The 26,876-nt window shown below is 42.7% G+C and overlaps 3 protein-coding genes across 10 annotated transcripts; 2 read left to right on the forward strand and 1 right to left on the reverse strand.

Moving 5' to 3' along the window:
- Positions 1–12,245: 12,245 nt before the first annotated feature.
- Positions 12,246–14,212, forward strand: LOC115138519 (C-type lectin domain family 10 member A-like). The gene is made up of 6 exons (XM_029675428.2): positions 12,246–12,407; positions 12,745–12,861; positions 13,049–13,312; positions 13,397–13,560; positions 13,781–13,920; positions 14,046–14,212. The coding sequence occupies exons 1-6, from the start codon at positions 12,251–12,253 to the stop codon at positions 14,059–14,061; spliced, it is 858 nt and encodes a 285-aa protein (XP_029531288.1). The 5' UTR covers positions 12,246–12,250; the 3' UTR covers positions 14,062–14,212.
- Positions 14,213–14,374: 162 nt separating this feature from the next.
- LOC115138520 (C-type lectin domain family 4 member K-like) lies at positions 14,375–20,676 on the forward strand. Of its 7 annotated transcripts, none has more exons than XM_065025710.1 (9): positions 14,375–14,666; positions 14,850–14,966; positions 15,068–15,331; positions 15,553–15,716; positions 16,210–16,349; positions 16,545–18,134; positions 18,651–18,816; positions 19,629–19,766; positions 19,856–20,676. In XM_065025710.1, exons 1-6 carry the CDS (start codon positions 14,540–14,542, stop codon positions 16,711–16,713), a joined length of 981 nt encoding a protein of 326 aa, XP_064881782.1. In that variant the 5' UTR covers positions 14,375–14,539; the 3' UTR covers positions 16,714–18,134; positions 18,651–18,816; positions 19,629–19,766; positions 19,856–20,676. The 7 variants fall into 7 exon arrangements, with proteins under 7 accessions (XP_064881782.1, XP_064881783.1, XP_064881778.1 ...); XM_065025711.1 differs by having other exon boundaries at positions 19,904–20,676; XM_065025706.1 differs by having other exon boundaries at positions 16,545–17,718; positions 18,014–18,134; positions 19,629–20,676.
- Positions 20,033–26,127, reverse strand: LOC115138974 (tetratricopeptide repeat protein 8-like). Of its 2 annotated transcripts, XM_029676149.2 has the most exons (14): positions 25,863–26,127; positions 25,424–25,453; positions 25,114–25,234; positions 24,847–24,910; positions 24,419–24,668; positions 24,235–24,279; positions 23,930–24,015; positions 23,754–23,841; positions 22,923–23,033; positions 22,529–22,668; positions 22,177–22,351; positions 21,869–21,991; positions 21,492–21,575; positions 20,033–21,338 (listed from the first exon to the last, which is right to left on the reverse strand). In XM_029676149.2, exons 1-14 carry the CDS (start codon positions 25,974–25,976, stop codon positions 21,222–21,224), a joined length of 1,548 nt encoding a protein of 515 aa, XP_029532009.1. In that variant the 5' UTR covers positions 25,977–26,127; the 3' UTR covers positions 20,033–21,221. The 2 variants fall into 2 exon arrangements, with proteins under 2 accessions (XP_029532009.1, XP_029532010.1); XM_029676150.2 differs by lacking the exon at positions 25,424–25,453 and having other exon boundaries at positions 25,863–26,126.
- Positions 26,128–26,876: the final 749 nt, after the last annotated feature.

Genomic DNA, 26,876 nt, shown 5'->3' on the forward strand with positions numbered 1-26,876 from the left:
ATTTCCTCCTGAAATTGAATAGATAGTGGTCCCTTTCAATTGCTACTGTAACTGCCAGACCATTACAATTGGGGAAATCATATTTCAGTTGAGCCAATATCATTATCCCGGCATACAAAGTATCACATTTAATCAGGACACATAATAACACAGCTTTAATATCCCATGTGTATTTCATACAAATACACCACATTCAAGTGATAAGATGAAGCCATATCTCACCATTACAATATTCAAGCTCAATGAGCAGAGTATCCTTGTCCATGAAATGTTTGAAGTAGGCTGTTGATGTTGTGCTGTAGGATGGAGAGGATGCTGATCTCATTTGTGATATCTTTATGCTCTTTATCTGAGAGGCATTTCAAGTCCGCCTCCTTCCACACTACCAGAGAGTTGTCCTGTAGAGTGATTGACAGGGGACAGACAGAGAGAGGTCAGGATGAGATCAGAAACACTTTAACTTTGAAGGCTACAACAAATAACAGCCCAAGAGACCTCAGGCAACAAGACTTCACTGCAATTACTTACTCAAAGTTAAAATATTAATGTAATTCATTTTTCTTTTTTCCATTGTGCTTCTGCTATTATAAAATGTAATAGAGTAACAATAAGATAATAATAACAAGATAAAATAGTGTATATCCCTAATAATGTACTATACATGATATAGGCTTTAATCAACCACACTGTTCTTTCAGCAAGTAAACAAAGGTTTGACATTTACAAAAGGTTGTTGTTTTCCTGCTGGGATCAAATAAATACAAACCATGCCCTTACACTATTACTCTTGAGCAACGTGACTAATAGCAGTTTTGTCAAACGGTTTGGGAATGTAATGGATCTTCAGCTCTCTGGCAAGCCTTTCTCACTGGGGTATGAAAACTAAAGTAGACTGGCCATCTCAGAGGCTAATGGCCAGGTTTGGTGGGAGACTCACTCAGCAAGCAGGAAAAGCTATCGTAGATCACTAATAAAACAGGCCTAATAGATCAGTACATTTTTTATGCATTTTGCTCTGACAGAACAGAGGTGTGTGCGTGTGTGAATGATAGAAATCGTGCTTGACCTGCTTACCTCTGTCTGCTTCGCCAAATGCCCCTTTTCCAAGGATCCAGATTGGAATGTAATGTAACGTCTCTTCCTTGCCGATGTATTCTGACGTCGATCGCCCACTGGCGAAAGATTCACTGACAGAATATGAATTTAGTGAGGTGAAATGCCTTTCATAGTGTTCCAGTGACATTTTGAGTATAATAAGCGGAACACAACTGTAGGCCTAACAATTGCAAACTATGTACAAATCAATTGCGTAAACAAACTCCTATTAATTAAAAATAAAATTTTGGGGGGAGTAGAATGTACAGAGAACTGCTATACATTGTATCAGTAAAAGTGAGCATATGTAATGAATACTCAAGGACAAAAAGGTGTATATTCACGAGCAGAGCGCGGCAGGTATTTATTTTGCATTCGCAGAATGCAGGAATCGTGGTCACAGGCAGGCAAAGGTCATCCGAAAGGATGCAAGTTCAAATCCCCGAGCTAACAAGGTACAAATCTGTCGTTCTGCCCCTGAACAAGGCAGTTAACCCACAGTTCCTAGGCCGTCATTGAAAATAAGAATTTGTTCTTAACTGACTTGCCTAGTTAAATAAAGGTAAAATAAAAAATACACAGGTAGGCAAACACTAAGTGAATCAAAACTAGGACTGAAGGCTATACCTGGTTTTCACAAACGCGCTACGAAAAGGCTTAGTAGAGTCAAAACGAACAATACCTCACAAAGGCACAAACAGAATGATCTGAACTAAATACGGAGCTGATGAGACCAGGTGAGTAACTAACACCGGTGAAATCTATGAACAAAAATGAAAGACAGGACTACGTTCAAGAACACAATGAAATAGAACACAAGGTTGACTAAGAAAATAAATACAGAACCTTACATCATCATAGTTACGACTGCTTCAAAACAATTATCCCACAGCAATAGTGTGCAACAATGTTGTTGGTTTGCTAGTTACCAAGATACTTGCAAATATTTTGGCCTGGTCTTTCGAAACCTTTGGACGTTGTTAATGCGCAATAATACAATAACCATCTCCCCTGATCTCTGATAGTAATGTATACAGAAAAGAAGATATCTACAGTTTAAACTCCCACTTTACTAAATTTACATTTTGGAAGCTGACAGTACCGCTCACTCGACTGTGCCACAGCACAAGGAGTCCATCTTTTTCATTTCTATGCATTCACTAAAGACCCGGAAACACTGAAGTTACTAGTGCTTACATCTGAATGGTGGCGCAGCTCAAAGTCTGTGGGCAGAAGCAAACTTCATAAATCTTTATTTAGACTGTGTTTCTGTAGATCTCAGTGTGCATTAATACCCAACAAAATCTAACTGCACTGTCCAATTTACAGTAGCTATTACAGTGAAAGAATACCATGCTATTGTTTGAGAAGAGTGCACGGTTATGAAAATGTATTAATAAACCAATTAGACACATTTGGGCAGTCTTGATACAACATTTTGAACAGAAATACAATGATTCATTGGATCAGTCTAAAACTTTGCACATACACTGCTGCCATCTAGTGGCCAAAATCTAAATGCCTGGGGTGAAGCAATATATTATTTGCTTTCTCTTGCATTTCAAAGATGTTTTATTTTTTTATTTGACCTTTATTTAACTAGGCAAGTCAGTTAAGAACGGCCTAGGAACAGTGGGTTAACTGCCTTGTTCAGGGCCAGAATGACAGATTTATACCTTGTCAGCTCGAGGATTCAATCTTGCAACCTTTCGGTCACGGGTGAGCTCACCATTTATCGAAATATTTGAGTAAAACACTTTCTAGAAATCGAAAGTAATCCGACGATGGGTAGTTTTTGCACGCAGCCTTGCTTTATTTTCTCACAGAAACCAAAGATAATAAGAGAAGACAAGATGAGTTTGGTCTGTTTATGCATGTTGAATGGGGTGTGTCGTCTACAATTTTTCACATTCCACCATTCAATTCCGGAAGTTCTCAAAAAAATGAGTGGACCCTTACTCGCCACATTTTGTTATAACATCTTAGGACGTAAACCATACAAAAACAACACTAGACAATATGGAACACAAAGGTTTTACTATCTCATCCTGGAATATACAAGGTCTGAGGTCATCTGCCTTTGGCCTAAAGAGCAGGAACACAGACTTCATCAAAGAAATTGGAAATACAGACATTGTCATCCTACAAGAAACATGGTTTAAAGAAGACGGACCCACTGGTTGCCATCTAGGCTACAGAGAACTGGCAGTCCCATCCACCAAACTACCAGGTGTGAAACAGGGAAGAGAATCAGGTGGTATGCTAATTTGGTATAGAGCAGACCTAACCCACTCTATTAAATTTGTCAAAACAGGAACATTTTACATCTGGCTAGAAATGAATAAGGAAATGATCTCAACAGAGACAAATGGCCTCATGTGTGCTACTTATATCCCCCCACTAGAATCCCCATACTTTAATGAAGACAGCTTCTCCATCCTAGAGGGGGAGATCAACAATTTCCAGGCCCGGGGACATGTACTAGTCTGTGGCAACCTAAATGCCAGAACTGGACAAGAACCTGACACCCTTAGCACACAGGGGGACAAACACCTACCTGGAGGGGACAGCATTCACTCCCCCATATGCCCCCCTAGGCACAACTATTTATTTATTTTTATTTAACCGGGTAGGCCAGTTGAGAACAAATTCTCATTTACAACTGCGGCCTGGCCAAGATAAAGCAAAGCAGTGCGACAAAAACAAAAACACAGAGTTACAAATGGGAATAAACAAACATACAGTCAATAACACAAAATAAATGAAAAATAGAAAATCTATGTACAGTGTGTACAAATGTAGAAGAGTAGGGAGGTAGGCAATAAATAGGCCCTAGAGGCGAAAATAATTACAATTTAGCATTAATACTGGAGCGATAGATGTGCAGATGATGATGTGCAAGTAGAGATACGAGGGTGCAAAAAAGCAAGAGGATAAGTAATAATATGGGTGTGATATTTACAGATTGGCTGTGTACAGGTACAGTGATCTGTAAGCTTCTCAGACAGCTTATGCTTAAAGTTAGAGGGAGATATACGTAAGACTCCAGCTTCAGAGACTTTTGCAATTCGTTCCAGTCATTGACAGCAGAGAACTGGAAGGAAAGGCGGCCAAAATAAGTGTTGGCTTTGGGGATGACCAACTATGACAACATAACCAACAAAAAAGGGTCACAACTCCTGCAGCTCTGTCGCACGCTGGGTATGTACAGAGTCAACGGTAGGCTTCGAGGGATCTCCTATGGTAGCTACACATACAGCTCATCTCTTGGCAGTAGTACTGTAGACTACTTTATCACGGACCTCAACCCAATCACAGCAAAATCACACTACTTGAACAGAGCTTTGCTCACTCATGAGGCATCAAAGCCAAAGGAGCTGAATAATATTAAGAAATGCTATAGATGGAGAGAGTAGTGTGGAAATCTACCAAAAAACAATTGGGCAACAACAAATTCAATCCCTTCTAGACAATTACCTGGACAAAGCGTTTCACTGTAATAGTGAAGGTGTACACCTGGCAGTAGAAAACCTAAACAGTATATTCTCTCAGCTTCCCTATCAAAAATAAATACATTCAAACAGAAAACCGAAGAAAAAGAACAACAATGACAAATAGTTTGATGAAGAATGCAAAAACCTAAGAAACAAATTGAGAAACCTGTCCAACCAAAAGCATAGAGACCCACAAAACCCGAGTCTATGCCTTCACTATGGTGAATCACTAAAACAATAGAGAAATACACTACGGAAAAAGAAGGAACAGCACGTCATAAATCAGCTCAATGTAATTGAAGAATCCATAGACTCTAACCACTTCTGGAAAAATTGGAAAACACTAAACAACACAAAGAATTATCTATCCAAAATGGAGATGTATGGGCAAACCACTTTTCCAATCTTTTTGGCTCTATAACAAAGAACAAACAGCAAAAACATATACATTTACTTCCGGGTTGGAGCGAGCCGGTCGCATCCGCGCTTCGGTCTGCAGGTTGTATAACTTTTTCATTACATTTCATTACATTTCATTATAGTACAACGGTCTGATTTGTCTAATCTTAGCAATTTCTTCTTAGCTAGCTACATAGTCGTCGTTGTATCAAAGATAATTGCGTAATTATCGTATTTCGTCGTCTCCTATCTGCCCAACACGTTCACCGTCTACCGTAGCACTGTAGTAACTATCACACTCAATTGAACGACTTGATTAGTGTAGTGTTAGCTAGCTACATAGTTGTCTTTGCTGTCTTCGTATCCAAGATAATTGTGTAGTTTAGAGTATGGAGTCTTAGAGTGATAATTGCGTTATTATCGTATTTCGTCGTCCTCCTATCTGCCTAGCAGCTAGCCAGCTAGCATACGTTCACCGGCTACCGTAGCACTGTAGTAACTATCACACTCAACTGAACGACTTGATTAGTGTAGTATTAGCTAGCTACATAGTTGTCTTTGCTGTCTTCGTATCCAAGATAATTGTGTAGTTTAGAGTGTGTAGTCTTAGAGTGATTATCTTAATTCACCGAGGTTAGCTAGCCAGCTATTTTGTCGTCCTTAACGTAGGAGACACTCCTAGCTAGCCAATAGCCAGCCAACGTCTACTGAATAGAACTTTCGCATTCCGGTCGATTCCGCTTCGCTCCACAGGTAGTATCACATTTTCATTTCATTTCATTACAGTCCCAACGGTGTGATTTGTTTGATCGTAGCTAGCTACATAGCTAGCTACATAGCCGTCTTTGTTTCAAAGATAATTGTGTAGTCTAGAGCGATTTTCTAGGTTAGCTAGCCAGCTATTGTCGTTCTCCTAACGCAACGTAACGTAACCAACACTGCTAGCTAGCCAGCTAGCTCCCAAAAGCAGCATTGTAGAAACTTCACACTCAACGGTACGACTTGATTAGGGTAGTGTCAACAACGCAGCTAGCCTACCCCAGCAGTACTGTATCATTTTAATCATTTTAGTCAATTAGATTCTTGCTACGTAAGCTTAACTTTCTGAACATTCGAGACGTGTAGTCCACTTGTCATTCCAATCTCCTCTGCATTAGCGTAGCCTCTTCTCTAGCCTGTCAACTATGTGTCTGTCTATCCCTGTTCTCTCCTCTCTGCACAGACCATACAAACGCTCCACACCGCATGGCCGCGGCCACCCTAATCTGGTGGTCCCAGCGCGCACGACCCACGTGGAGTTCCAGGTCTCCGGTAGCCTCTGGAACTGCCGATCTGCGGCCAACAAGGCAGAGTTCATCTCAGCCTATGCCTCCCTCCAGTCCCTCGACTTCTTGGCTCTGACGGAAACATGGATCACCACAGACAACACCGCTACTCCTACTGCTCTCTCTTCGTCCGCCCACGTGCTCGCACACCCCGAGAGCTTCTGGTCAGCGGGGTGGTGGCACCGGGATCCTCATCTCTCCCAAGTGGTCATTCTCTTTTCTCCCCTTACCCATCTGTCTATCGCCTCCTTTGAATTCCATGCTGTCACAGTTACTAGCCCTTTCAAGCTTAACATCCTTATCATTTATCGCCCTCCAGGTTCCCTCGGAGAGTTCATCAATGAGCTTGATGCCTTGATAAGCTCCTTTCCTGAGGACGGCTCACCTCTCACAGTTCTGGGCGACTTTAACCTCCCCACGTCTACCTTCGACTCATTCCTCTCTGCCTCCTTCTTTCCACTCCTCTCCTCTTTTGACCTCACCCTCTCACCTTCCCCCTACTCACAAGGCAGGCAATACGCTCAACCTCATCTTTACTAGATGCTGTTCCTCCACTAACCTCATTGCAACTCCCTCCAAGTCTCCGACCACTACCTTGTATCCTTTTCCCTCTCGCTCTCATCCAACACTTCCCACACTGCCCCTACTCGGATGGTATCGCGCCGTCCCAACCTTCGCTCTCTCTCCCCCGCTACTCTCTCCTCTTCCATCCTATCATCTCTTCCCTCTGCTCAAACCTTCTCCAACCTATCTCCTGATTCTGCCTCCTCAACCCTCCTCTCCTCCCTTTCTGCATCCTTTGACTCTCTATGTCCCCTATCCTCCAGGCCGGCTCGGTCCTCCCCTCCCGCTCCGTGGCTCGACGACTCATTGCGAGCTCACAGAACAGGGCTCCGGGCAGCCGAGCGGAAATGGAGGAAAACTCGCCTCCTGCGGACCTAGCATCCTTTCACTCCCTCCTCTCTACATTTTCCTCTTCTGTCTCTGCTGCTAAAGCCACTTTCTACCACTCTAAATTCCAAGCATCTGCCTCTAACCCTAGGAAGCTCTTTGCCACCTTCTCCCTCTTGAATCCTCCTCCCCCCCCCTCCTCCCTCTGCAGATGACTTCGTCAACCATTTTGAAAAGAAGGTCGACGACATCCGATCCTCGTTTGCTAAGTCAAACGACACCGCTGGTTCTGCTCACACTGCCCTACCCTGTGCTCTGACCTCTTTCTCCCCTCTCTCTCCAGATGACATCTCGCGTCTTGTGACGGCCGGCCGCCCAACAACCTGCCCGCTTGACCCTATCCCCTCCTCTCTTCTCCAGACCATCTCCGGTGACCTTCTCCCTTACCTCACCTCGCTCATCAACTCATCCCTGACCGCTGGCTACGTCCCTCCTGTCTTCAAGAGAGCGAGAGTTGCACCCCTTCTGAAAAAACCTACACTCGATCCCTCCGATGTCAACAACTACAGACCAGTATCCCTTCTTTCTTTTCTCTCCAAAACTCTTGAACGTGCCGTCCTTGGCCAGCTCTCCCGCTATCTCTCTCAGAATGACCTTCTTGATCCAAATCAGTCAGGTTTCAAGACTAGTCATTCAACTGAGACTGCTCTTCTCTGTATCACGGAGGCGCTCCGCACTGCTAAAGCTAACTCTCTCTCCTCTGCTCTCATCCTTCTAGACCTATCGGCTGCCTTCGATACTGTGAACCATCAGATCCTCCTCTCCACCCTCTCCGAGTTGGGCATCTCCGGCGCGGCCCACGCTTGGATTGCGTCCTACCTGACAGGTCGCTCCTACCAGGTGGCGTGGCGAGAATCCGTCTCCTCACCACGTGCTCTCACCACTGGTGTCCCCCAGGGCTCTGTTCTAGGCCCTCTCCTATTCTCGCTATACACCAAGTCACTTGGCTCTGTCATAACCTCACATGGTCTCTCCTATCATTGCTATGCAGACGACACACAATTAATCTTCTCCTTTCCCCCTTCTGACGACCAGGTGGCGAATCGCATCTCTGCATGTCTGGCAGACATATCAGTGTGGATGACGGATCATCACCTCAAGCTGAACCTCGGCAAGACGGAGCTGCTCTTCCTCCCGGGGAAGGACTGCCCGTTCCATGATCTCGCCATCACGGTTGACAACTCCATTGTGTCCTCGTCCCAGAGCGCTAAGAACCTTGGCGTGATCCTGGACAACACCCTGTCGTTCTCAAATAACATCAAGGCGGTGGCCCGTTCCTGTAGGTTCATGCTCTACAACATCCGCAGAGTACGACCCTGCCTCACACAGGAAGCGGCGCAGGTCCTAATCCAGGCACTTGTCATCTCCCGTCTGGATTACTGCAACTCGCTGTTGGCTGGGCTCCCTGCCTGTGCCATTAAACCCCTACAACTCATCCAGAACGCCGCAGCCCGTCTGGTGTTCAACCTTCCCAAGTTCTCTCACGTCACCCCGCTCCTCCGCTCTCTCCACTGGCTTCCAGTTGAAGCTCGCATCCGCTACAAGACCATGGTGCTTGCCTACGGAGCTGTGAGGGGAACGGCACCTCAGTACCTCCAGGCTCTGATCAGGCCCTACACCCAAACAAGGGCACTGCGTTCATCCACCTCTGGCCTGCTCGCCTCCCTACCACTGAGGAAGTACAGTTCCCGCTCAGCCCAGTCAAAACTGTTCGCTGCTCTGGCCCCCCAATGGTGGAACAAACTCCCTCACGACGCCAGGACAGCGGAGTCAATCACCACCTTCCGGAGACACCTGAAACCCCACCTCTTTAAGGAATACCTAGGATAGGATAAAGTAATCCTTCTCCCCCCTCCCTCCCCCCTTAAAAGACCTAGATGCACTATTGTAAAGTGGCTGTTCCACTGGATGTCATAAGGTGAAAGCACCAATTTGTAAGTCGCTCTGGATAAGAGCGTCTGCTAAATGACTTAAATGTAAATGTAAATGTAAATACAAATCTTAGAATCAACTATTAAAGACTACTAGAACCCACTGGATTCTCCAATTACCTTGAACGAACTACAAGACAAAATAAAAACCCTCCAATCCAAAAAGGCCTGTGGTATTGATGCAATCCTCAATTAAATGATAAAATATACAGACAACAAATTCCAATTGGTTATACTAAAACTCTTTAACATCATCCTTACCTCTGGCATCTTCCCCAATATTTGGAACCAAGGACTGATCACCCCAATCCACAAAAGTGGAGACAAATTTGACCCCAACAACTACCGTGGGATATGTGTCAACAGCAACCTTGGGAAAATCCTCTGCATTATCATTAACAGCAAACTCGTACATTTCCTCAGTGAAAACAATGTACTGAGCAAATGTCAAATTGGCTTTTTACCAAATTATCATACGATAGACCACGTATTCACCCTGCACACCCTAATGGACAAACAAATATGTTCCGGTCAGCCTCAGAGAACAACATCGACCTATACGCTGACTCGGTGAGTGTGTTTATAAAGAAGTGCATTGGAGATGTTGTACCTACTGTGACTATTAACACCTACCCTAACCAGAAACCGTGGATGTATGGCGGCATTCACGCAAAACTGAAAGCGCTCCACCGCATTTAACCATGGAAAGAGGTCTGGGAATATGATTGAATATAAACAGTGTAGTTATTCCCTCCGCAAGGCAATCAAACAAGCGAAATGACAGTACAGAGACAAGTTGGAGTCGCAATTCAACAGCTCAGGTATGAGATGTGTGTGGCAGGGTCTACAGGAAATCACGGACTACCAGCCACGTCACGGACACCGACGTCATGCTTCCAGACAAACTAAACATCTTCTTTGCCCGCTTTGAGGATAATACAGTGCCACCGTCACGGCCCGCTAACAGGGACTGAGCCCCACCCCCTCTCCTTCTCCGTGGCTGACGTGAGTAAAACATTTAAACGTGTTAACCCTCGCAAGGCTGCTGGCCCAGACTGCATCCCTAGCCGCGTCCTCAGAGCATGCGCAGACCAGCTGGCTGGTGTGTTTACGGACATATTCAATTGCTCCCTATCCCAGTCTATTGTCCCCACATGCTTCCAGATGGCTACCATTGTTCCTGTACCCAAGAAGGTGAAGATAACTGAACTAAATGACAACCGCCCCGTAGCACTCACTTCTGTCATCATGAAGTGCTTTGAGAGAATAGTCAAGGATCATATCACCTACACCTTACCAGCCAAGGTAGACCCACTTCAGTTTGCATACCGCCCCAAGAAGTCCACAGATGACGCAATCACCATCACACTGCACTATCCCATCTGGACAAAAGGAATACCTATGTAAGAATGCTGTTCATTGACTATAGCTCAGCATTCAACACCATAGTACCCTCCAAGCTCATCATCAAACTAGAGGTCCTGGGTCTCAACCCCGCCCTGTGCAATTGGGTCCTGGACTTTCTGACGGGCCGCCCCCAGGTGGTGAAGGTAGGAAACAACATCTCCACTTCGCTGACCCTCAACACTGGGGCCCCACAAGGGTGTGTGCTCAGCCCCCTCATGTACTCCCTGTTCACCCACGACTGCGTGGCCATACACGCCTCCAACTCAATCATCACGTTTGCAGACGATACAACAGTAGTGGGCTTGATTACCAACAACGATGAGACAGCCTACAGGGAGGAGGTGAGGGTACTCGGAGTGTGGTGTCAGGAAAACAACCTCTCACTCAACGTCAACAAAACAAAGGAGATGATCGTGGACTTCAGGAAACAGCAGAGGGAGCACCCCCTTATCTACATTGAAGGGATAGCAGTGGAGAAGGTGGAAAGTTTTAAGTTCCTCCAAACTGAAATTGTCCACCCACACAGACAGTGTGGTGAAGAAGGCGCAACAGCGCCTCTTCAACCTTAGGAGGCTGAGAAATTCGGCTTGTCACCCAAAACCCTGACAAACTTTTACTCATATCACATGTATATACTATATTTTATACCATCTATTGCATCTTACCTATGCCGCTCGGCCATCGCTCATCCATATACTTACATGTACATATTCTCATTCACCCCTTTAGATATGTGTGTATTAGGTAGTTGTTGGGGAATTATTAGATTGCCTGTTAGATATTATTGCACCGTCAGAACTAGAAGCACAAGCATTTCGCTTCACTCGCATTAACATCTGCTAACCATGTGTATGTGACAAATACAATGTGATTTGAATTGATTTCCCATACCGTACCTTTGAAGCGCCCCAAAAACTTCGGAGCACTAGTGGGTGCATGGTATTGTTGTTTCTGGCTCATTGACATAATTTGAGTCATGCCTTGTAAGAGGCTATATTTTTTTGCACCCATTAATGAGAATGCTGTACTTATTTAACTCCTATGTGGTTATAGTGCCCCATCAATTTAAAATGTATAGGAGACAGATTGGAGAGGCAGCAAGTCTTAAACCTTAAATGGTTGAGCATTTTGCCATGTCCTTTTGGTCTGTTTTTCACTGTAGTCGCTGCCAGTTTGGAAGCCTTTGTTATGGCCTCTAGAAGTGCAAGTGATATAAAACACCAAATATTAATTCATATGCCTTAATGTTTGTAAACTTTTTACCTAGCAGCCAACCTGCTTGCAACAATGCCTTGTAATTACAATAAAATACTGTGGAATACAAACCTCTCCCATCAATGGATTTCATTAATTTCGATTACGGTAGCGTTTACTTTTTTTTTTTACAGTATAATAATACAGTACGTTATTGTACTGTGTGTCACTACACAGTACTTGCTTTGATACTGTATTTATATTACAGTAGGTGTGTTTTAATATGTAATATAGAATTTTACTTGCCACGAGATGCCTGTAAGCTACTGTCAAAATCACATAACCCCTTTCTACAATCACTGTATCTCTGAAGTCAATCCTGTCATTGCGCAAATAGACACGTCCACACACTCACACACACAAACAAGCACACACACTATATTGATACAGTCCAATGTTTGAACAAACTCCACAGAGAGATACGACCATCCCCACTGACTGGAACATTTTTAACAGGGCAGACAATTCAATGGAGAATTACGAGAAATATACCGAAAATGGGTTTGACACAGATGAAGCTCCCTTCTATCATAGCCAAGACCAGAAACCAGGTACCATAAACAAATACATTTTTCAAGTATAAAATAATAGGATTTAGATATTAAGTCAATGTGTTAACCTTTTTCTTCAGCGTAATGTGACTGTACATTTTTGTTTTAGTGTGTTTTTGAATTGGCTTTAGAAAAGCTCTTTGAGACAATGTGGTCTTTGACACTGCCCATCTCTAAAAGAGTAACCCTGATCCAGTTTGTGCAAATCATACCTTTTAGTAAGCTGTCTAGAATGTTTCACTGAAGTCGTTCAGTGAAAACATGACTATTTTGTGGACCGTCTATAACTTGTTTATAACCTCGACACTCTGATACTGACGGAAATGATCCCTTTCAGTATCTACATTCACAGTACGAGATGGGCCCAGTTTTCCACATTACCGATTGGTTACAATATGTTTGGGGCCACTTAGTGCTCTTCTACTGGTTGTTGCCATTGTCCTGGGAGTATACTGTGAGTATAACCATGTCCAAAGACAAGACTCAACACTAAGTATAGTAATCTCTCACTCTCGATGTACATGTCAATGCAGCATGCATGTCCTGTTGTTTACATAGAAAAAACGTAAAAGTACTACTTTGTTTACGAAAAGTTTTTTTCTTCTCCCTAGTGATATTGGGTTCCTCTTTGATCCCCACAGGTAATAAAGTCAGTGAGAGTCATCTTCCACTATATCAGAATTTGACACAGATCAGCAGTGAGCTGGAGCACTTCAGAGCAGTCCAGAACAATGTGATTCGTGATAAAGAGGAGGCCCAGAGAAAGTTACACAGAGAGCTCACTAGCCTCCACCAACTAGAGATAGCATTACAGCAACAGACGACCAGCAACGATAACTTTCAGGCTCAGATTAAGAGCCTTCGCAAGGACAAGACGCAGCTGCAGTCCCAAATATCTTCGCTTGGTGAGATAACTTTTTGTAAGACACCCAATTTAGGATTTGATCTACTGACTAGTCAAAAAACAAACATCCAATGTGTCTTTACAGAGGTAAGCTGTGGCCTATGTTTGCCAGGATGGGATCTGCTGAACTCCACATGTTACTACTTTGCCATTTCTGATGCCATTGAGTCTAGAAGCTGGGGAGAGGCCAGAAAACACTGTTTAAGTTATGGAGCTGACCTGGTTGTGTTAGATAGCTGGGAGAAGCAGGTAAGGCATGGACCGGCAGTGCAGATCTTGTTCCTGTAACTGGGAGCGTGATGTTTATTATCATATTTTGTGTGACTCTGAGGGCATTGTATTGGGAAAGTGAGTACTGTTCCAAACTTGGTATTGTTGATCATTTAACCAACCTAGTTCAACAGCTTGTTTGTGCATGACTCTCTCTCATTGTCTGTGTTTGTTTGTGTGTGTGTGTGTGTTTTCTCAGGACTTTATGAGTAATGCGATACAAGCATTAAGATACAATTCAATAGTCAGGTACGACACAGGGTTCTGGATTGGACTGAAGGAAGAAGAGGACACAGAGGGGAGCTGGACATGGCTGGATGGGACTGAACTGACTCAGGGGTAAGCACAAGTCATTGGAATTGGTTTATTCAGTAGCTAGTGTTACCATTGTCTATTACTACTGTCTTATTACCTATTACATAGTCTAAAAATGAACCTTGACCTTTGTTCAAGGTACTGGGCAGATGGAGAGCCGAATGATTATAAGAAAGCCGAGGACTGTGCAGCCATTTACTCCAAAACCCATCCCAGGAAGACTTGGAATGATGCCCCATGTAGATATGCACTGAAATGGATATGTGAAATGAAAGCAAAGGCAGCCCAGGAATTAAAGTTGTAATAATTTGTCTCATGAATGTTGTCATATACAAAGACACTACATGTTAAATGAAAATGTATATAACAAAAGTAAATTAAATTCATATTGGGCAATTATAATACATCTCTGATTGTTTTAGGATCTTTCTGTCACACACACACACACACACACACACACACACACACAAGCAAAGACACACACAAACAAACACTCCTCCCTCCACTCAAACCACCAATGGCTTCACAGTATTCACATGAAGCATTGACATAGGGCAATGACTAAACAAATCATCCACAGGCAGAGAGAATGAGTAAACAGTTGTTTTAGTTCAATATTGGCAGACAGCAGACAGACAAGTCAATGGAGAATTCTGACATATCAGAAGATCTGTTTAAGGGATTCAAGGGAACATATAATGAGCTGATATGTCAGGATGATTTCAGCACAGATGGACATCCTCTCCATAACAGACAAGACCAACAACAAGGTACAGTGACCTTTTTCAGAAAATCAAGAGAATATCTGCTCTCCTATAAAATATCAATCCAGGAGCTTGGTGACAGATTGTAGATTTGAGAATGTAATTCTGAATACAGGTATGTCACAAAAATCCTGTGGATTAACCCAAAGCTTATTGCGGTAATACTTGATAAAATTGTCCCTTGTCCAGTGTCCATATTCATGGTGAGAGATGGGCAGAGTTTTCAATTCTATCGATTGGTTGCAGTGAGTCTGGGCATGCTCAGTGCTCTTCTACTGGTCGTTGACATTGGTCTGGGGGTCCAATGTGAGTAGTGTCCTTTATCATTTCACTCTGCTTTAAATCATTAAATGAATAATTCTGTCCTCTTCCTCTAGTGATGTTAGGTCTCTCTTTGGTCCCCACAGACAGCAAAGTCAGTGAGAAGTACGGTCCACTATATCAGAACTTGACACATATCAGCAGTGAGCTGGAGCAACTCAGAGCCACCCACAGTAACATGATCCATGCCAAAGAGGAGGCCTTGACATTGTTGCAGAAAGAGCTCCAAAAGGTGAACAAAACCAGCGGGCAGCTAGGGAATGCCAAACACACTGGCATGGAGTTACAGAGGCAGGTTGAAAGCCTTCAGGGACAGAAGGTGGAGTTGCAGTCCAGCGTCACTGAATTTGGTGAGACTTTTGGGACTCAGTCTTTTGTATGCTATGCAATATTGTATCTAGAAGAGACATTGATGAATTTATTATTGGTAGATGTTCATAACAAAATAATTGCTTTGATAATATCCCACTCTGGAGATCTGAAACAGCAGTGCATGCTTATATGGAGGCCTTAATTTGTCACGTTACAACAAAAGTCATGTTTCAATGTTTTCCATCTCATTTTATAACAGTGGAAAGCTGTGACCGTTGTTTGCCAGGATGGAAATTGCTCAACTCGTTGTGTTACTACTTTCCCTTGTCGAACTCCATTCCTCTGAAAACATGGGACAGAAGCAGAGATAGCTGCATTAAAAAAGGAGCTGACCTGGCAATAATAAATAGTGAAGAGAAGCAGGTAAGTTATTTGGATATATTCCGTATTTCTCCCGATAGGCGCAGCGGTCTAAGACACTGCATCTCAGTGCAAGACGTGTCACTGCAGTACCTGATTCAAATCCAGGCTGCATCACATCCGGCTGTGATTGGGAGTCCCATAGGGCGGCGCACAATTGGCCCAGCATCGTCTGGGTTTGGCCGGGGTAGGCCATCATTGTAAATAAGAATTTGTTCTTAACTGACTTGCCTAGTTAAATTAAGGTTAAATATATATATTTTTAAATATGGTGTAACTTCCACAATGTGTTAAAGAAAGTATACAGTACATACCAGGTTAGCATAGATTGAGTAGAACATTCTAGCATTCTCATCAGTTCTATGGAATGTCTCTCTAAGTGGAATTATGTTAATGTCCCACTCCATGGAATAAAGCCCTTTACATGGTAAAGGTTTGACACTCTCTCTCTCTCTCTCTCTGTATGTGTGGTGTGTGTGTGTGTGTGTCTGCTCAGGATTTTATCAATAAGGCAATACAAGCATTACGATACAGCTCAGGATCCTGGCACCTAACAGGGTTCTGGATTGGACTGAAGGAGGAAGAGGATGAAGAGGGAACCTGGGCATGGCTTGATGGGACTGAACTGACTCAGGGGTAAGAGCTACACAAGTTATTGGAATTGGTTTGTTTAGTAGCTAGTATTACCATTGACTATTACTACTGTCCTATTACCTATTAATTAATATCAGAGCCATGTAGACTCTGATTAACATAAATGTATCCTATCTGCTGTGGCATGGTATGGAGATAGACAAATTGTATAAAAATGTACCTTGACCTTTGTTCAAGATACTGGGCAGATGGGGAGCCTAACGACGATATGAATAACGAGGACTGTGCAGCCATTTACTCCAAAAACCATCCCGAGGCGAGTTGGGATGCCATGAAGACTTGGAACGATGCCCCATGTAGATATGCACTGAAATGGATATGTGAAATGAAAGCAAAGGCAGCCTAGGAATTAAAGTTGTAATAATTTGTCTCATGAGTGTTGTCATATGCAAAGACACTACATGTTAAATGAAAATGTTTATAACATAAGTAAATTAAATTAAATATTGGGCAATTATAATACATCACTGGCTGTTTGAGGATATTTCTGTCACATACACACACTCCTCCCTCCACTCAAACCACCAATGGCTTCACAGTATTCACATGAAGCATTGACATAGGGCAATGACTAAACAAACCATCCACAGGCAGAGAGAATAAGTAAACAGTTGTTTTAGTTCAATATTGGCAGACAGCAGACAGACAAGTCAATGGAGAATTCTGACATATCAGAAGATCTGTTTAAGGGATTCAAGGGAACATATAATGAGCTGATATGTCAGGATGATTTCAGCACAGATGGACATCCTCTCCATAACAGACAAGACCCAACAACAAGTACCGCAAGGAAAACGTGATCTTTTCGGAAAATCAAGAGACTAACTGCTCTCATTTAAAATATCAATCCAGGAGCTTGGTGACAGATTGTAGATTTGAGAATGTAATTCTGAATACAGGTATGTCACAAAAATCCTGTGGATTAACCCAAATATTATTGCGGTAATACTTGATAAAATTGTCCCTTGTCAGTGTCCATGTTCATGGTGAGAGATGGGCAGAGTTCTCGATTCTACTGATTGGTTGCAGTGAGTCTGGGCATGCTCAGTGCTCTTCTACTGGTCGTTGATATTGGTCTGGGGGTCCAATGTGAGTAGTGTCCTTTATCATTTCACTCTGCTTTAAATAATTAATTGAAAGATCTTCTGTCATCTTCCTCAAGTGATGTTAGGTCTCTCTTTGGTCCCCACAGACAGCAAAGTCAGTGAGAATTACAGTCCACTATATCAGAACTTGACACAGAGCAGCACTGAGCTGGAGCAACTCAGAGCCACCCACAGCAATATGATCCATGCCAAAGAGGAGGTCCTGACAGGTTGCAACTTGGTCTAAGAGAATTTCATACTATTCTGTATGTAAATCTGAGACATCCCATTTAGTTTGATATGTTACATTTCATATGGTATTGTAATGACCTAACTAGATCATAAAGGAACAATTGTCCAGACAGAGGGTTGAGTTTAAGAATTACGGTTCATTAACCCAACCTCACACAGGCTACTGTTTGGCTGTAGCCCACACCAAATAAACAAACGAGACCCCTATAAAACAACCGTGACCTTCTCTTGTGAAGGCCAGACGTACGTAAGAGAGAGAACAATGGCTAAACCTGGTCTTAACTTCCAATGCTCCATCCCCCTGCCCAGCCCCCCTCCACGCCACTCCGCCAACCACCAGGATGCCCGGCATCAGAACATTCCATGCATTCCCGTGATTGGCAGATAGCAAGTTGATTGGCATGGCGGACCCCGCGAACACTGGGTGCTGGTAAGTACAAGACAACTAACTAATAGCTTAACACATAACACACAGCTGTGTGTGCGGGTCGCTACAGTATGTATTATTTTGTGGATGTTCATCGTCCATTTTGCATGATATGTTACAATTTTAAAAAATTACAATGTTATGGATTTTCAAAATGTGCAATATGTTACGAATTTACTAAACGTATGGTACACTGTATGTTACAAATTCTAGCTATGTGGCTAATGGTAGCAACACGCTAGCGTTAGCTAGGCTAGGGTTTAGGGGCTATGGTTAAAGGGTTAAGGTTAGGGTTAGCTAAAAGGGTTAAGGTTAGGGGAAGGGTTAGTTAACATGCTAAGTAGTAGCAATGTTGCTAATTAGAGATTCAAACTTGCAACTTATGGCTTGCTTGATGTTCGCGTTATCCACTCACCTCGATTAACCATCCTCCTTTCGTTTTTGCCGTAAGTAACCATCTGTCTTATGAAACCATGCCTAATTTAACATATCATTCTAAATGGAGTGTCCCGGTTTTAGGTACAGAATACGAAATGCTCTGAGACCGGGTTGCGAGAGCTCCAAAAGGTGAACAAAACCAGCAGGCAGCTAGTGAGTGCCAAACACACTGGCATGGAGTTGCAGAGGCAGGTTGAAAGCCTTCAGGAACAGAAGGTGGCATTGCAGTCCAGCGTCACTGAAGTTGGTGAGACTTTTGGGACTCTTTTGTATGCTATGCAATGTTGTATGTAGAACAGACATTGATGAATGTAAATTCTTAGGAGTCGATTGACTCGTCTGTTTAAGCTGGAGATGTTTTTTTTGTATGGGGTGAGTCTGAATACACCGTATACGCCTAGGTCTGCCTTCCGCACCTGCAATGGAAAATGGCAGATCTACAGCCGTTTGCCAGACCAGGAGACATCCCAAAAATCAGTCTTCTCAAAAAATGACTGTAGCGTCCGAACGATACGGTTTGTCCTACAAACTAATATGACCACACTATGGAAAGCGGACTCTCACGAGGGTCTTCTCCACAAGTGTTGTCTGAAAGTAACCCAGTACTGGTTAAACAAATTCATGAACGTATGGAAGTAGTTTTGTGCCAACAAAAAGAGGGTTTAATGTGTCCCCCAAAAAATATATACAGTATTTCCTGAGCTTTTGTAAATATCTCCTAGATAGGACAGACACTTCAAAACCTTATTCCTTATGATTTATTCTTTGACTTTGTTTTTCCATATATCTACAGGGGTCCTAAAATTCAAAATCAAATAGCTAAATGATCCATGACCATGTCAAAACAATTCCATATGTTAGCTTAGTAGAACCCCCTCCCCCAACATTTCCATCAGTTCTATGCAATGTGTCTATGTGGAATACTGTAAGTGCTCTTCTCTATGGAGAAGGCCCCTTTACATTGTAATGGTTTGAGAGCACTATAAGAGAAAGATTGTCCAAAATTCAGTTACCACTGATTAAATAAGCTTCTTTCCTGCCTTGTTTGCACATAAAAAGGGTGCGCATAAAAAGGGTTCTGGATTGGACTGAAGGAGGAAGAGGATACAGAGGGGACCTGGACATGGCTTGATGGGACTGATCTGACTCAGGGATAAGAGCTGCACAAGTCATTGGACTGGATACAGGTTTAATCATGTATGATATTCTGTGTATAGACCAACATGTTAAGCAGTTAATGGTTTAAATGTTTCCACTGCCTGTGACACTGTACCATTATCATTCAGGATAATACCAGAACGTCTAGAAAGTAACCTTTAACTTGGTTTAAAAAGGTACTGGGAAGACAGAGAGCCCAATGACCACTATGGAATGGAGGACTTTGCGCCATCAAAATAAATCCCATGAAGTTCTGGAATGATGCTACTTGTACAAGTGAAATGCAATCAAGGAAGGCTTATAAATGACTGTAAAATGTCCATTATTTAATTAAGTAAATACATACATTGAAAATAATAGGCATTGGAATCAAATGTAAATTGAAGTTGTACATAGCATAAGATTGTATCTGAAATAAATTGTCATACTGTAAAGTTAAACGCATAGAAATGAATGAGTTCTGTATCTTTGATTATAACGAGTAATCAATCAAAAACAAACAAGACTACAAATTGTTGTCACATCTGCTCCTGCCACGCCCTCTAGTGCTCATCCGGTGTCTCCTTGACTGCTCTCTCCCTCTGTGTGTGATTGTGTGGGCGGAGACAGGTGTGCTGGAGTCAGAGCAGATCCCCACCAGCTGCAACCTGTTTCATAATCAAGACCTCTACAAATACTCAGTCCTGCCGCTTCCTCACTGCCAGATCGTAATCTCTGCTCATTATGCCTGCTCTGACTCTGGTCCGTCTCCAGTCCAACATCTCGTCATCCTGCTACTCTGTCCTGGATTCCCCACTTCACTACTCCCTTGGATTCCCCTCTGGACCTGCTCACCCTGTCTCAACTCCCCTCGCTCCAGCCTCAGCATTTGTTTTCCAATAACCTGCCAGAGCTTCCAATGACCTGCACTCAATCTCCCCATGTTTCAATAAATACCTTGGTTACTTCATCCCAGTCTCCTCATCTGAGTCTGCTCTTGGGTTCCCCTGTTCCACTCCGCATAACAATTGTGACAAGAGGAATGGTAGTACAAAAATACTATAAAAAGATAGCCGTATAAATACATTTCCTATAAATATTTGTTTCTTCCATGTTCATAATTTACTATGTACATTTACTAATCAGTGCTTAAAAGTACCTTACACTATTCTACAAGCCTGTGAACCAACCATTGAAGAGAAAAACAAGCACATAAAACACTTAAATTACAACTAATAAGACCTACATTGGGCTAGGCAGTTGTAAACTACTGTTTTAACAATAATTTATGTGCAGTGAGTTGCCCAAGCCAGATTGCCCTTGGTATCATTTAGCCTGTATAATGTCACCAAGTAACAGTTGTGTCCCTGCAGGAAAAATATTTGTCTGTAGATCGTGAAGATGTCTAACCATTACATGAAGAGGCCAGTCACTGTTGTTTAATAGCAACACTATGACAAGTGAGCTATCGCACAGGCAGACTGGACTTTCAGGTCAGGTGTGTTGGTCAGTAGCTCACAGCACAGCAAAGTGCTGGCGCAGGTGTTTCAAAATCTCTTGGGTATCTACATGCTCAGGGAAGGCATCCTCTGACCTCTGGGCAGCAGTATAGCTACTCTGCAGATCTCCAATCTGGACACAGCAGAAGACAACAGCACATCAATTAATATGATCCCTCATGACTAAAAACAGTCTGTCCTTTTAATTTAAAACAATGCTATGAATGTGCAGGCTGCAAGTCAATAGTTAAATAGATTAAAAGGTGCTGATGAAGTGTCTCGTTACCTTGTCTGACAGAGTGGAGTAGTTAAAGTGTGGTTCATACATGTGAGGGGCGAGTGATGCAGCGGTCTGGAGGAACGCTTTGGACTGTAAGAAAAAGGAGGAAATCAAAAACAACCATTCTGAATTAGACTATATCAAAACAGCATAAACAGTTGACTACTGTAGATGTTCCTAAAGACTTTTTACATAACGTGTTGTACTATATGGAAGATAACCACTGGGTATAATGCCTTAGAAGAGCAAGCCTGGAAGAAGCTTCCACCAGTTGGAAAGAAGGTATGTCATTTATAACAGATTTACTCTCTCAATTCTCTTACCAAAACTAACATTTGATCAATATGATATATTTTAGGATCTAGAAACCCCAGTTCACTGACCTGCTCAATGTGTCCCTTGCGTAGCTCCAGCACCGCCAGGTTATTATAGGCCTCAGCATGGTCGTTGTTGAAGGCCAAGGCCAGTTTAAAACACTGGTATGCCAGAGTCAGTTCTCCTATTCCCTGTGGGGAGAAACATAAGATGCATGTAACATAAACAGAAATGTGAAGAAGTGATAGCATGCGATATGTTCTAAGCACGCAGCCAGAGTTTGGATCCTGTCCAAGAGAAACCAGTTGGCATACAGAAGAGGGTGCTGTAGAGTAACTTCATGCAGTAACAATAACATCTGTGTGTGCTAACGCACCACAGCTACGTGTCCAATGTTGTACCAGACGTCAGCCTGCTCCTCATCGTTGGCCACTAGGGCCAGAGCCCTCTCGAAGGAGGAGAGGGTCATGTCATACTGCTGGGCATAGAAGCAGCACAGTCCAAGGTTGTTGTACAGCTGGCAATTATATACTCCCATCTGCAGCAGCCGTCTACGGGAAGGGAGGGTTAGAGGGAAAAACAACTGTAAAGTCAACGCAACCACACAAGGCAAGTGTATTCACTGACATGATTAACATTCTTTAATATCGCACTGGCATAGCCATAATAATCAGAGTAAAATGAGGGAATTAAAGGGAGTGGTATGTGTGTGTGTGTGTGTGACTAACCTGTAAAAGCGCAGGGCGACCTCAGGCTGGTCCGTGTAGAAGTGATTGCTGCCTATGCAGGCGATAGCCTCAACGTGAGTATTGTCCTGCTTCAGGACATCTTTGTAGTACTCTGTGGCTGAGGTGAAGTTATTCATCTCCTGTGAGAGACGCAGATAACAGATACTATTAAAGACAGATTTTGGACCTCCTGATCAACCTGCATTTGTTCTCTCAATTGACAGTAGAATTATTCAATAGCTACTATAGATGCAAAACAATTAGGCTCCAAATTCAAGGGCAATCAGCTGATCATTTCAGATTACACATCTGACATGCCGATTTCAACCGGTGCTTTCTTAAAGCAAGAGAATGCTTCACAAACAAACAACAAAAAAGGAATCATGTCACGTGCCTCGTGAATGCGAGCAATTCCTGTTAAGAGAGTGACCTCCCCAGGAAAGTGGTCCAGACCTTGCTTGAAGAGGTTCAGTGCAGTTATAGGCTGATCAAGCCGCTGATACACCTGTTTTAGTGGCAAAACAGAACAATAAGTATTTTTATATCATTTGTGACAAATATAGGGTAGTAGATCACTGTAGATCGATGTTCTGCCCGCGGCTATGGAACCCTGACCTGTTCATCGGACGTGCTACCTGTCCCAGACCTGCTGTTTTCAACTCTCTAGAGACAGCAGGAGAGGTACTCTCAATGATCGGCTATGAAAAGCCAACTGACATTTATTCCTGAGGTGCTGACCTGTTGCACCCTCGACAATCACTGTGATTATTATTATTTGACACTGCTGGTCATTTCTGAACATTTGAACATCTTGGCCATGTTCTGTTATAATCTCCACCCGGCACAGCCAGAAGAGGACTGGCCACCCCTCATAGCCTGGTTCCTCTCTAGGTTTCTTCCTAGGTTTTGGCCTTTCTAGGGAGTTTTTTCTTGCCACTGTGCTTCTACACCTGCATTGCTTGCTGTTTGAAGTTTTAGGCTGAGTTTCTGTACAGCACTTTGAGATATCAGCTGATGTAAGAAGGGCTATATAAATACATTTGATAAAAAACAAAAACCTATTTGGACTTATAGAAACAACTCGACGTTGAGTGACGCACCACGTGCTATCTGCTACGGAAAAGCCTCGTGTCATGGTTAATCCATACTGTACACACAGTGGTTTTACACTTGTAGCTATACAGTATTTACAGTGTTAGGGACATTGTAGGTTGTATGTTGTTACCTTGGCCAGATAGAGGTACGTGTCCACCACCTCCTGATGATTGAGAGCAGATCGGAACTGTTTTTCTGATTCCCGGTGTAAACCAAGTCTGTCAATGGAAGCAGTCACAATGTAGTAGAATTGTAGTGGTAGTATAATAACAGTTATGAGATCTAAGTAATTATCTAAAGCTTTACCTGTAGTAGCATTTCCCCAGCTGGACTTTCCACCACCAGTCTTTGAACTGAGCATTCTCAGTGGCCAGAGCAGCCAGGTCTAAAGCCTGTACACAAACAAAAGGTACAAATGGCTTTAGAGTGAAACTTACAAACAAAAGCAACATGGAAAGCCAAAGACACACACTAATATTGAGTGAATTTAACAAGTGACATCAATAGGTGATCCTAGCTTTCATCTTGATTCACCTGGTCAGTCTGTCATGGAAAGAGCAGGTGTTCCTAATGTTTTGTAAACTCAGTGTATATCTGTATTGGTAACTCACATTTTTAACATCATTTTCATGATGGAAGATGTACTCAAATAAGGTCTGGGGGCAGAAAAAAAAAACACAGAAATTGTCATAACATGTATTGAACCCGAATAACCCAAATAAATACAAGTACAATGACAAAAATATTTTTGGAGAGACCATGTTCATTGCCTTACATTCATAAAAATACTCTTACCTTGGATAAATTGGGCTTCTGGGCATATTTAGCTAAGTTGAGTCTAGATAAGTTTATAAATGGTCCCTCAGGATTGGTCAACATGGAGGCTGTTCCCAGCCGGACAAATCTCCCAGACGCACTAGTGACAGGACGGGCAGTGTGTGCCGTGCGAGGGGTCCTGATGGCTTGTTCCATCGTCCCTGGTCTGCCAGACTGGGTACTGGGCCTCACAAACCCTGTGATAGGACGTCCCGATTGGGTCATGGGCCTAGATTCAGGACAAAAAAAGCTCAGTTCTGAATCTGATGCTTTTCAAGGAACATAATGCTCCCCACGACTCAATTTCAGAAACATTGTTACAGTAATTACACAATTTCAGTAGGGGAAATGCTTTGGGATACTTACCTAACACATACAAGATAGTTGTGAACTAAAATGTCACATACCTGATGGCTGGAGTAGGTCCACCTCCATGGCTTGTTCCTGGAAGCCTCAGTGATGTCCCAGGGCCTGAAAGAAAGCCTCATTACAGTACATTCAAAGAGCTGAGAACATTTTGGACAGATTTTACCAGATCAGAATGGTAATATATTTTTGTGATTGAGACAGACTTTGAGATTCAGTAGGCTGTACTGTTTGTATGGTCAAGAGTTTTTCCTGACCAGGAAAAAAAAACTCTTGGCCCTCTGGGACAGTTCAGAGTTCAGACTTACGAGCAACCTGAGCGATGGAGCTCTCATCCAGCAACATCTCAGCGATCCCCTCCTGGTCCACCTCCACCTCATCAATGTACACCATCTCTGTCAGAGCACGGGTCTTCAGACTCCATGCAGCCTGTCAAAGAAGTAACAGGTGTGTTTAGAAGGCATATTTACAGTGATTCAGATTTTTTTTTACAATGTGATGTTACAAGGTATGGAACTCCAGTACAGATGTACTACAGATATTTCATTAATTTAGCTATCCATTCTATTTGTATTTCAACATGCCAGGTTAGAATCAGCATGGCAAGGAAGAGGTTACCTCAGAGATATATGACGAGGAGTCAGGTTCCTTTTAATACAGCAGTGAGTGAAATTATGAGAGAAGAGGTGAATACAGATTTGATGCATACATTATAGAAAACACATTTCAAGAAAAAGGAAGCTAAGAGTAGCTACATTAACTAAAAGTGAGATGAAATTGACAGCGGGGCACTAGCTAAGGTCTAAATTTGCCATACACGATAGCTAGGCTAGCTAGCTAGTTAATAAGTAGTTTTTTCTTGCAACCAATACTACCTAGCTAGCTAGCTAACAATGTGCTAGCAAAACAGCTAGTTAGCCAGCAAGCAAGCAATGGCAGATTTTGAAAGCATGCTATCAACATTAGCTTGCTACTGCTAGTTAAATTGGATTAATGATTGGAGCTGGCTAGCAGAGCTAAAATAACTAGCTAGCTAGCAAGTTCAGTTTATAATTACCTGGTCGTATGGACTGTCCTCCAATATCTTCGAACAAATATTGGAACATGGTTGGAACTTCCGTCTTCTAAAGTAGCTCCATGCAAGAAACAAGGGATCCATAGGTATCTCCATTTTGTCTTAACTGCTTATAGTGCTAAAATTAATGAAGAGGTAGCTAGTTAGCTAGCTAGGTAAATTAGAGCTTAGATATCAACACTAAGCTTGTTGCTTGAGCAGCAAGTGTCCTGTCACTCCCAGCAACGGAGGAGAGGGGAGGGGAGGTACTCTTGTATGTGCACTTGATTAAGCTCGCTCAGCATGCCGGATGGAGGTGTGCACTGGCACTGCTTTTAAGACCATCCCATCCATTATAGTACGAACTCTCCCCACCCGGTGCATTGATTTTTTGAGGTAATTTACGGCGAGAACAAATAGTATTCTCTGAAGTGAAGCATGTTCAATGGTTTTCCTCAAAAACCTTTCGAGACCTTTTTTGTATTCAAGTTTCATTCGCTAAATGATGTGACCTTTATTTCAGCACCCACTGAGTAGACAGCGACTTTATTTAAAGTAGAAGCTGTGAGGATAGGAGGCAAAAGTATCATAATGTGAACCTGAATGCGTGTTTTATATTTTAAAAAATCCAGTTAATGTTTTGAATGTCACTTTCAACAGCATTGATATAGTCTCTGAAACATATAAGTATACCTACTTCCCGTGGGATAGAGCCTTTGCATAGATAGAAAAACTACTGCAGAATGTTGAAGAAATGTGCAATGAGGTAAAATATTAAACGGTGACGCCATATACTTGGATTGACAGCTGTCAAAATCTTCTTGTCATTGACCTCACAACATGGTTAGAACACATTCTTTATGGAAGGAAGTTCATGTCCAATTATAATGATTGCCATTGGTCCGTGAACATCCCTTCAAATGCTAAATAGATATTTGGGGATGTGATTGGACAGATTGTTGATCTATCACCAATGTAGATAACATTTGGGGGAGGTGCTTGTAAGTAAACGCGAAA

Source organism: Oncorhynchus nerka, linkage group LG12 (genome assembly GCF_034236695.1).
Source record: "Oncorhynchus nerka isolate Pitt River linkage group LG12, Oner_Uvic_2.0, whole genome shotgun sequence".
Classification (NCBI taxonomy): Eukaryota; Metazoa; Chordata; class Actinopteri; order Salmoniformes; family Salmonidae; genus Oncorhynchus; species Oncorhynchus nerka.

Excerpts from the sequence above, each read along its gene's own strand:
- LOC115138519 (XM_029675428.2), top strand. The coding sequence starts at position 12,251 with ATGTTTGAACAAACTCCACAGAGAGATACGACCATCCCCACTGACTGG. Across the intron at positions 12,862-13,048 it reads CATTGTCCTGGGAGTATACT|GTAATAAAGTCAGTGAGAGT; the intron begins GTGAGTATAACC and ends TGATCCCCACAG. Across the intron at positions 13,561-13,780 it reads TAGATAGCTGGGAGAAGCAG|GACTTTATGAGTAATGCGAT; the intron begins GTAAGGCATGGA and ends GTGTTTTCTCAG.
- LOC115138520 (XM_029675429.2), top strand. The coding sequence starts at position 14,540 with ATGGAGAATTCTGACATATCAGAAGATCTGTTTAAGGGATTCAAGGGA. Across the intron at positions 14,667-14,849 it reads CAGACAAGACCAACAACAAG|TGTCCATATTCATGGTGAGA; the intron begins GTACAGTGACCT and ends TCCCTTGTCCAG. Across the intron at positions 15,717-16,209 it reads TAAATAGTGAAGAGAAGCAG|GATTTTATCAATAAGGCAAT; the intron begins GTAAGTTATTTG and ends GTGTCTGCTCAG.
- LOC115138974 (XM_029676149.2), bottom strand. The coding sequence starts at position 25,976 with ATGGAGATACCTATGGATCCCTTGTTTCTTGCATGGAGCTACTTTAGA. Across the intron at positions 24,911-25,113 it reads CTCCATCGCTCAGGTTGCTC|GCCCTGGGACATCACTGAGG; the intron begins GTAAGTCTGAAC and ends GCTTTCTTTCAG. Across the intron at positions 22,669-22,922 it reads GAATTGCTCGCATTCACGAG|GAGATGAATAACTTCACCTC; the intron begins GCACGTGACATG and ends CGTCTCTCACAG.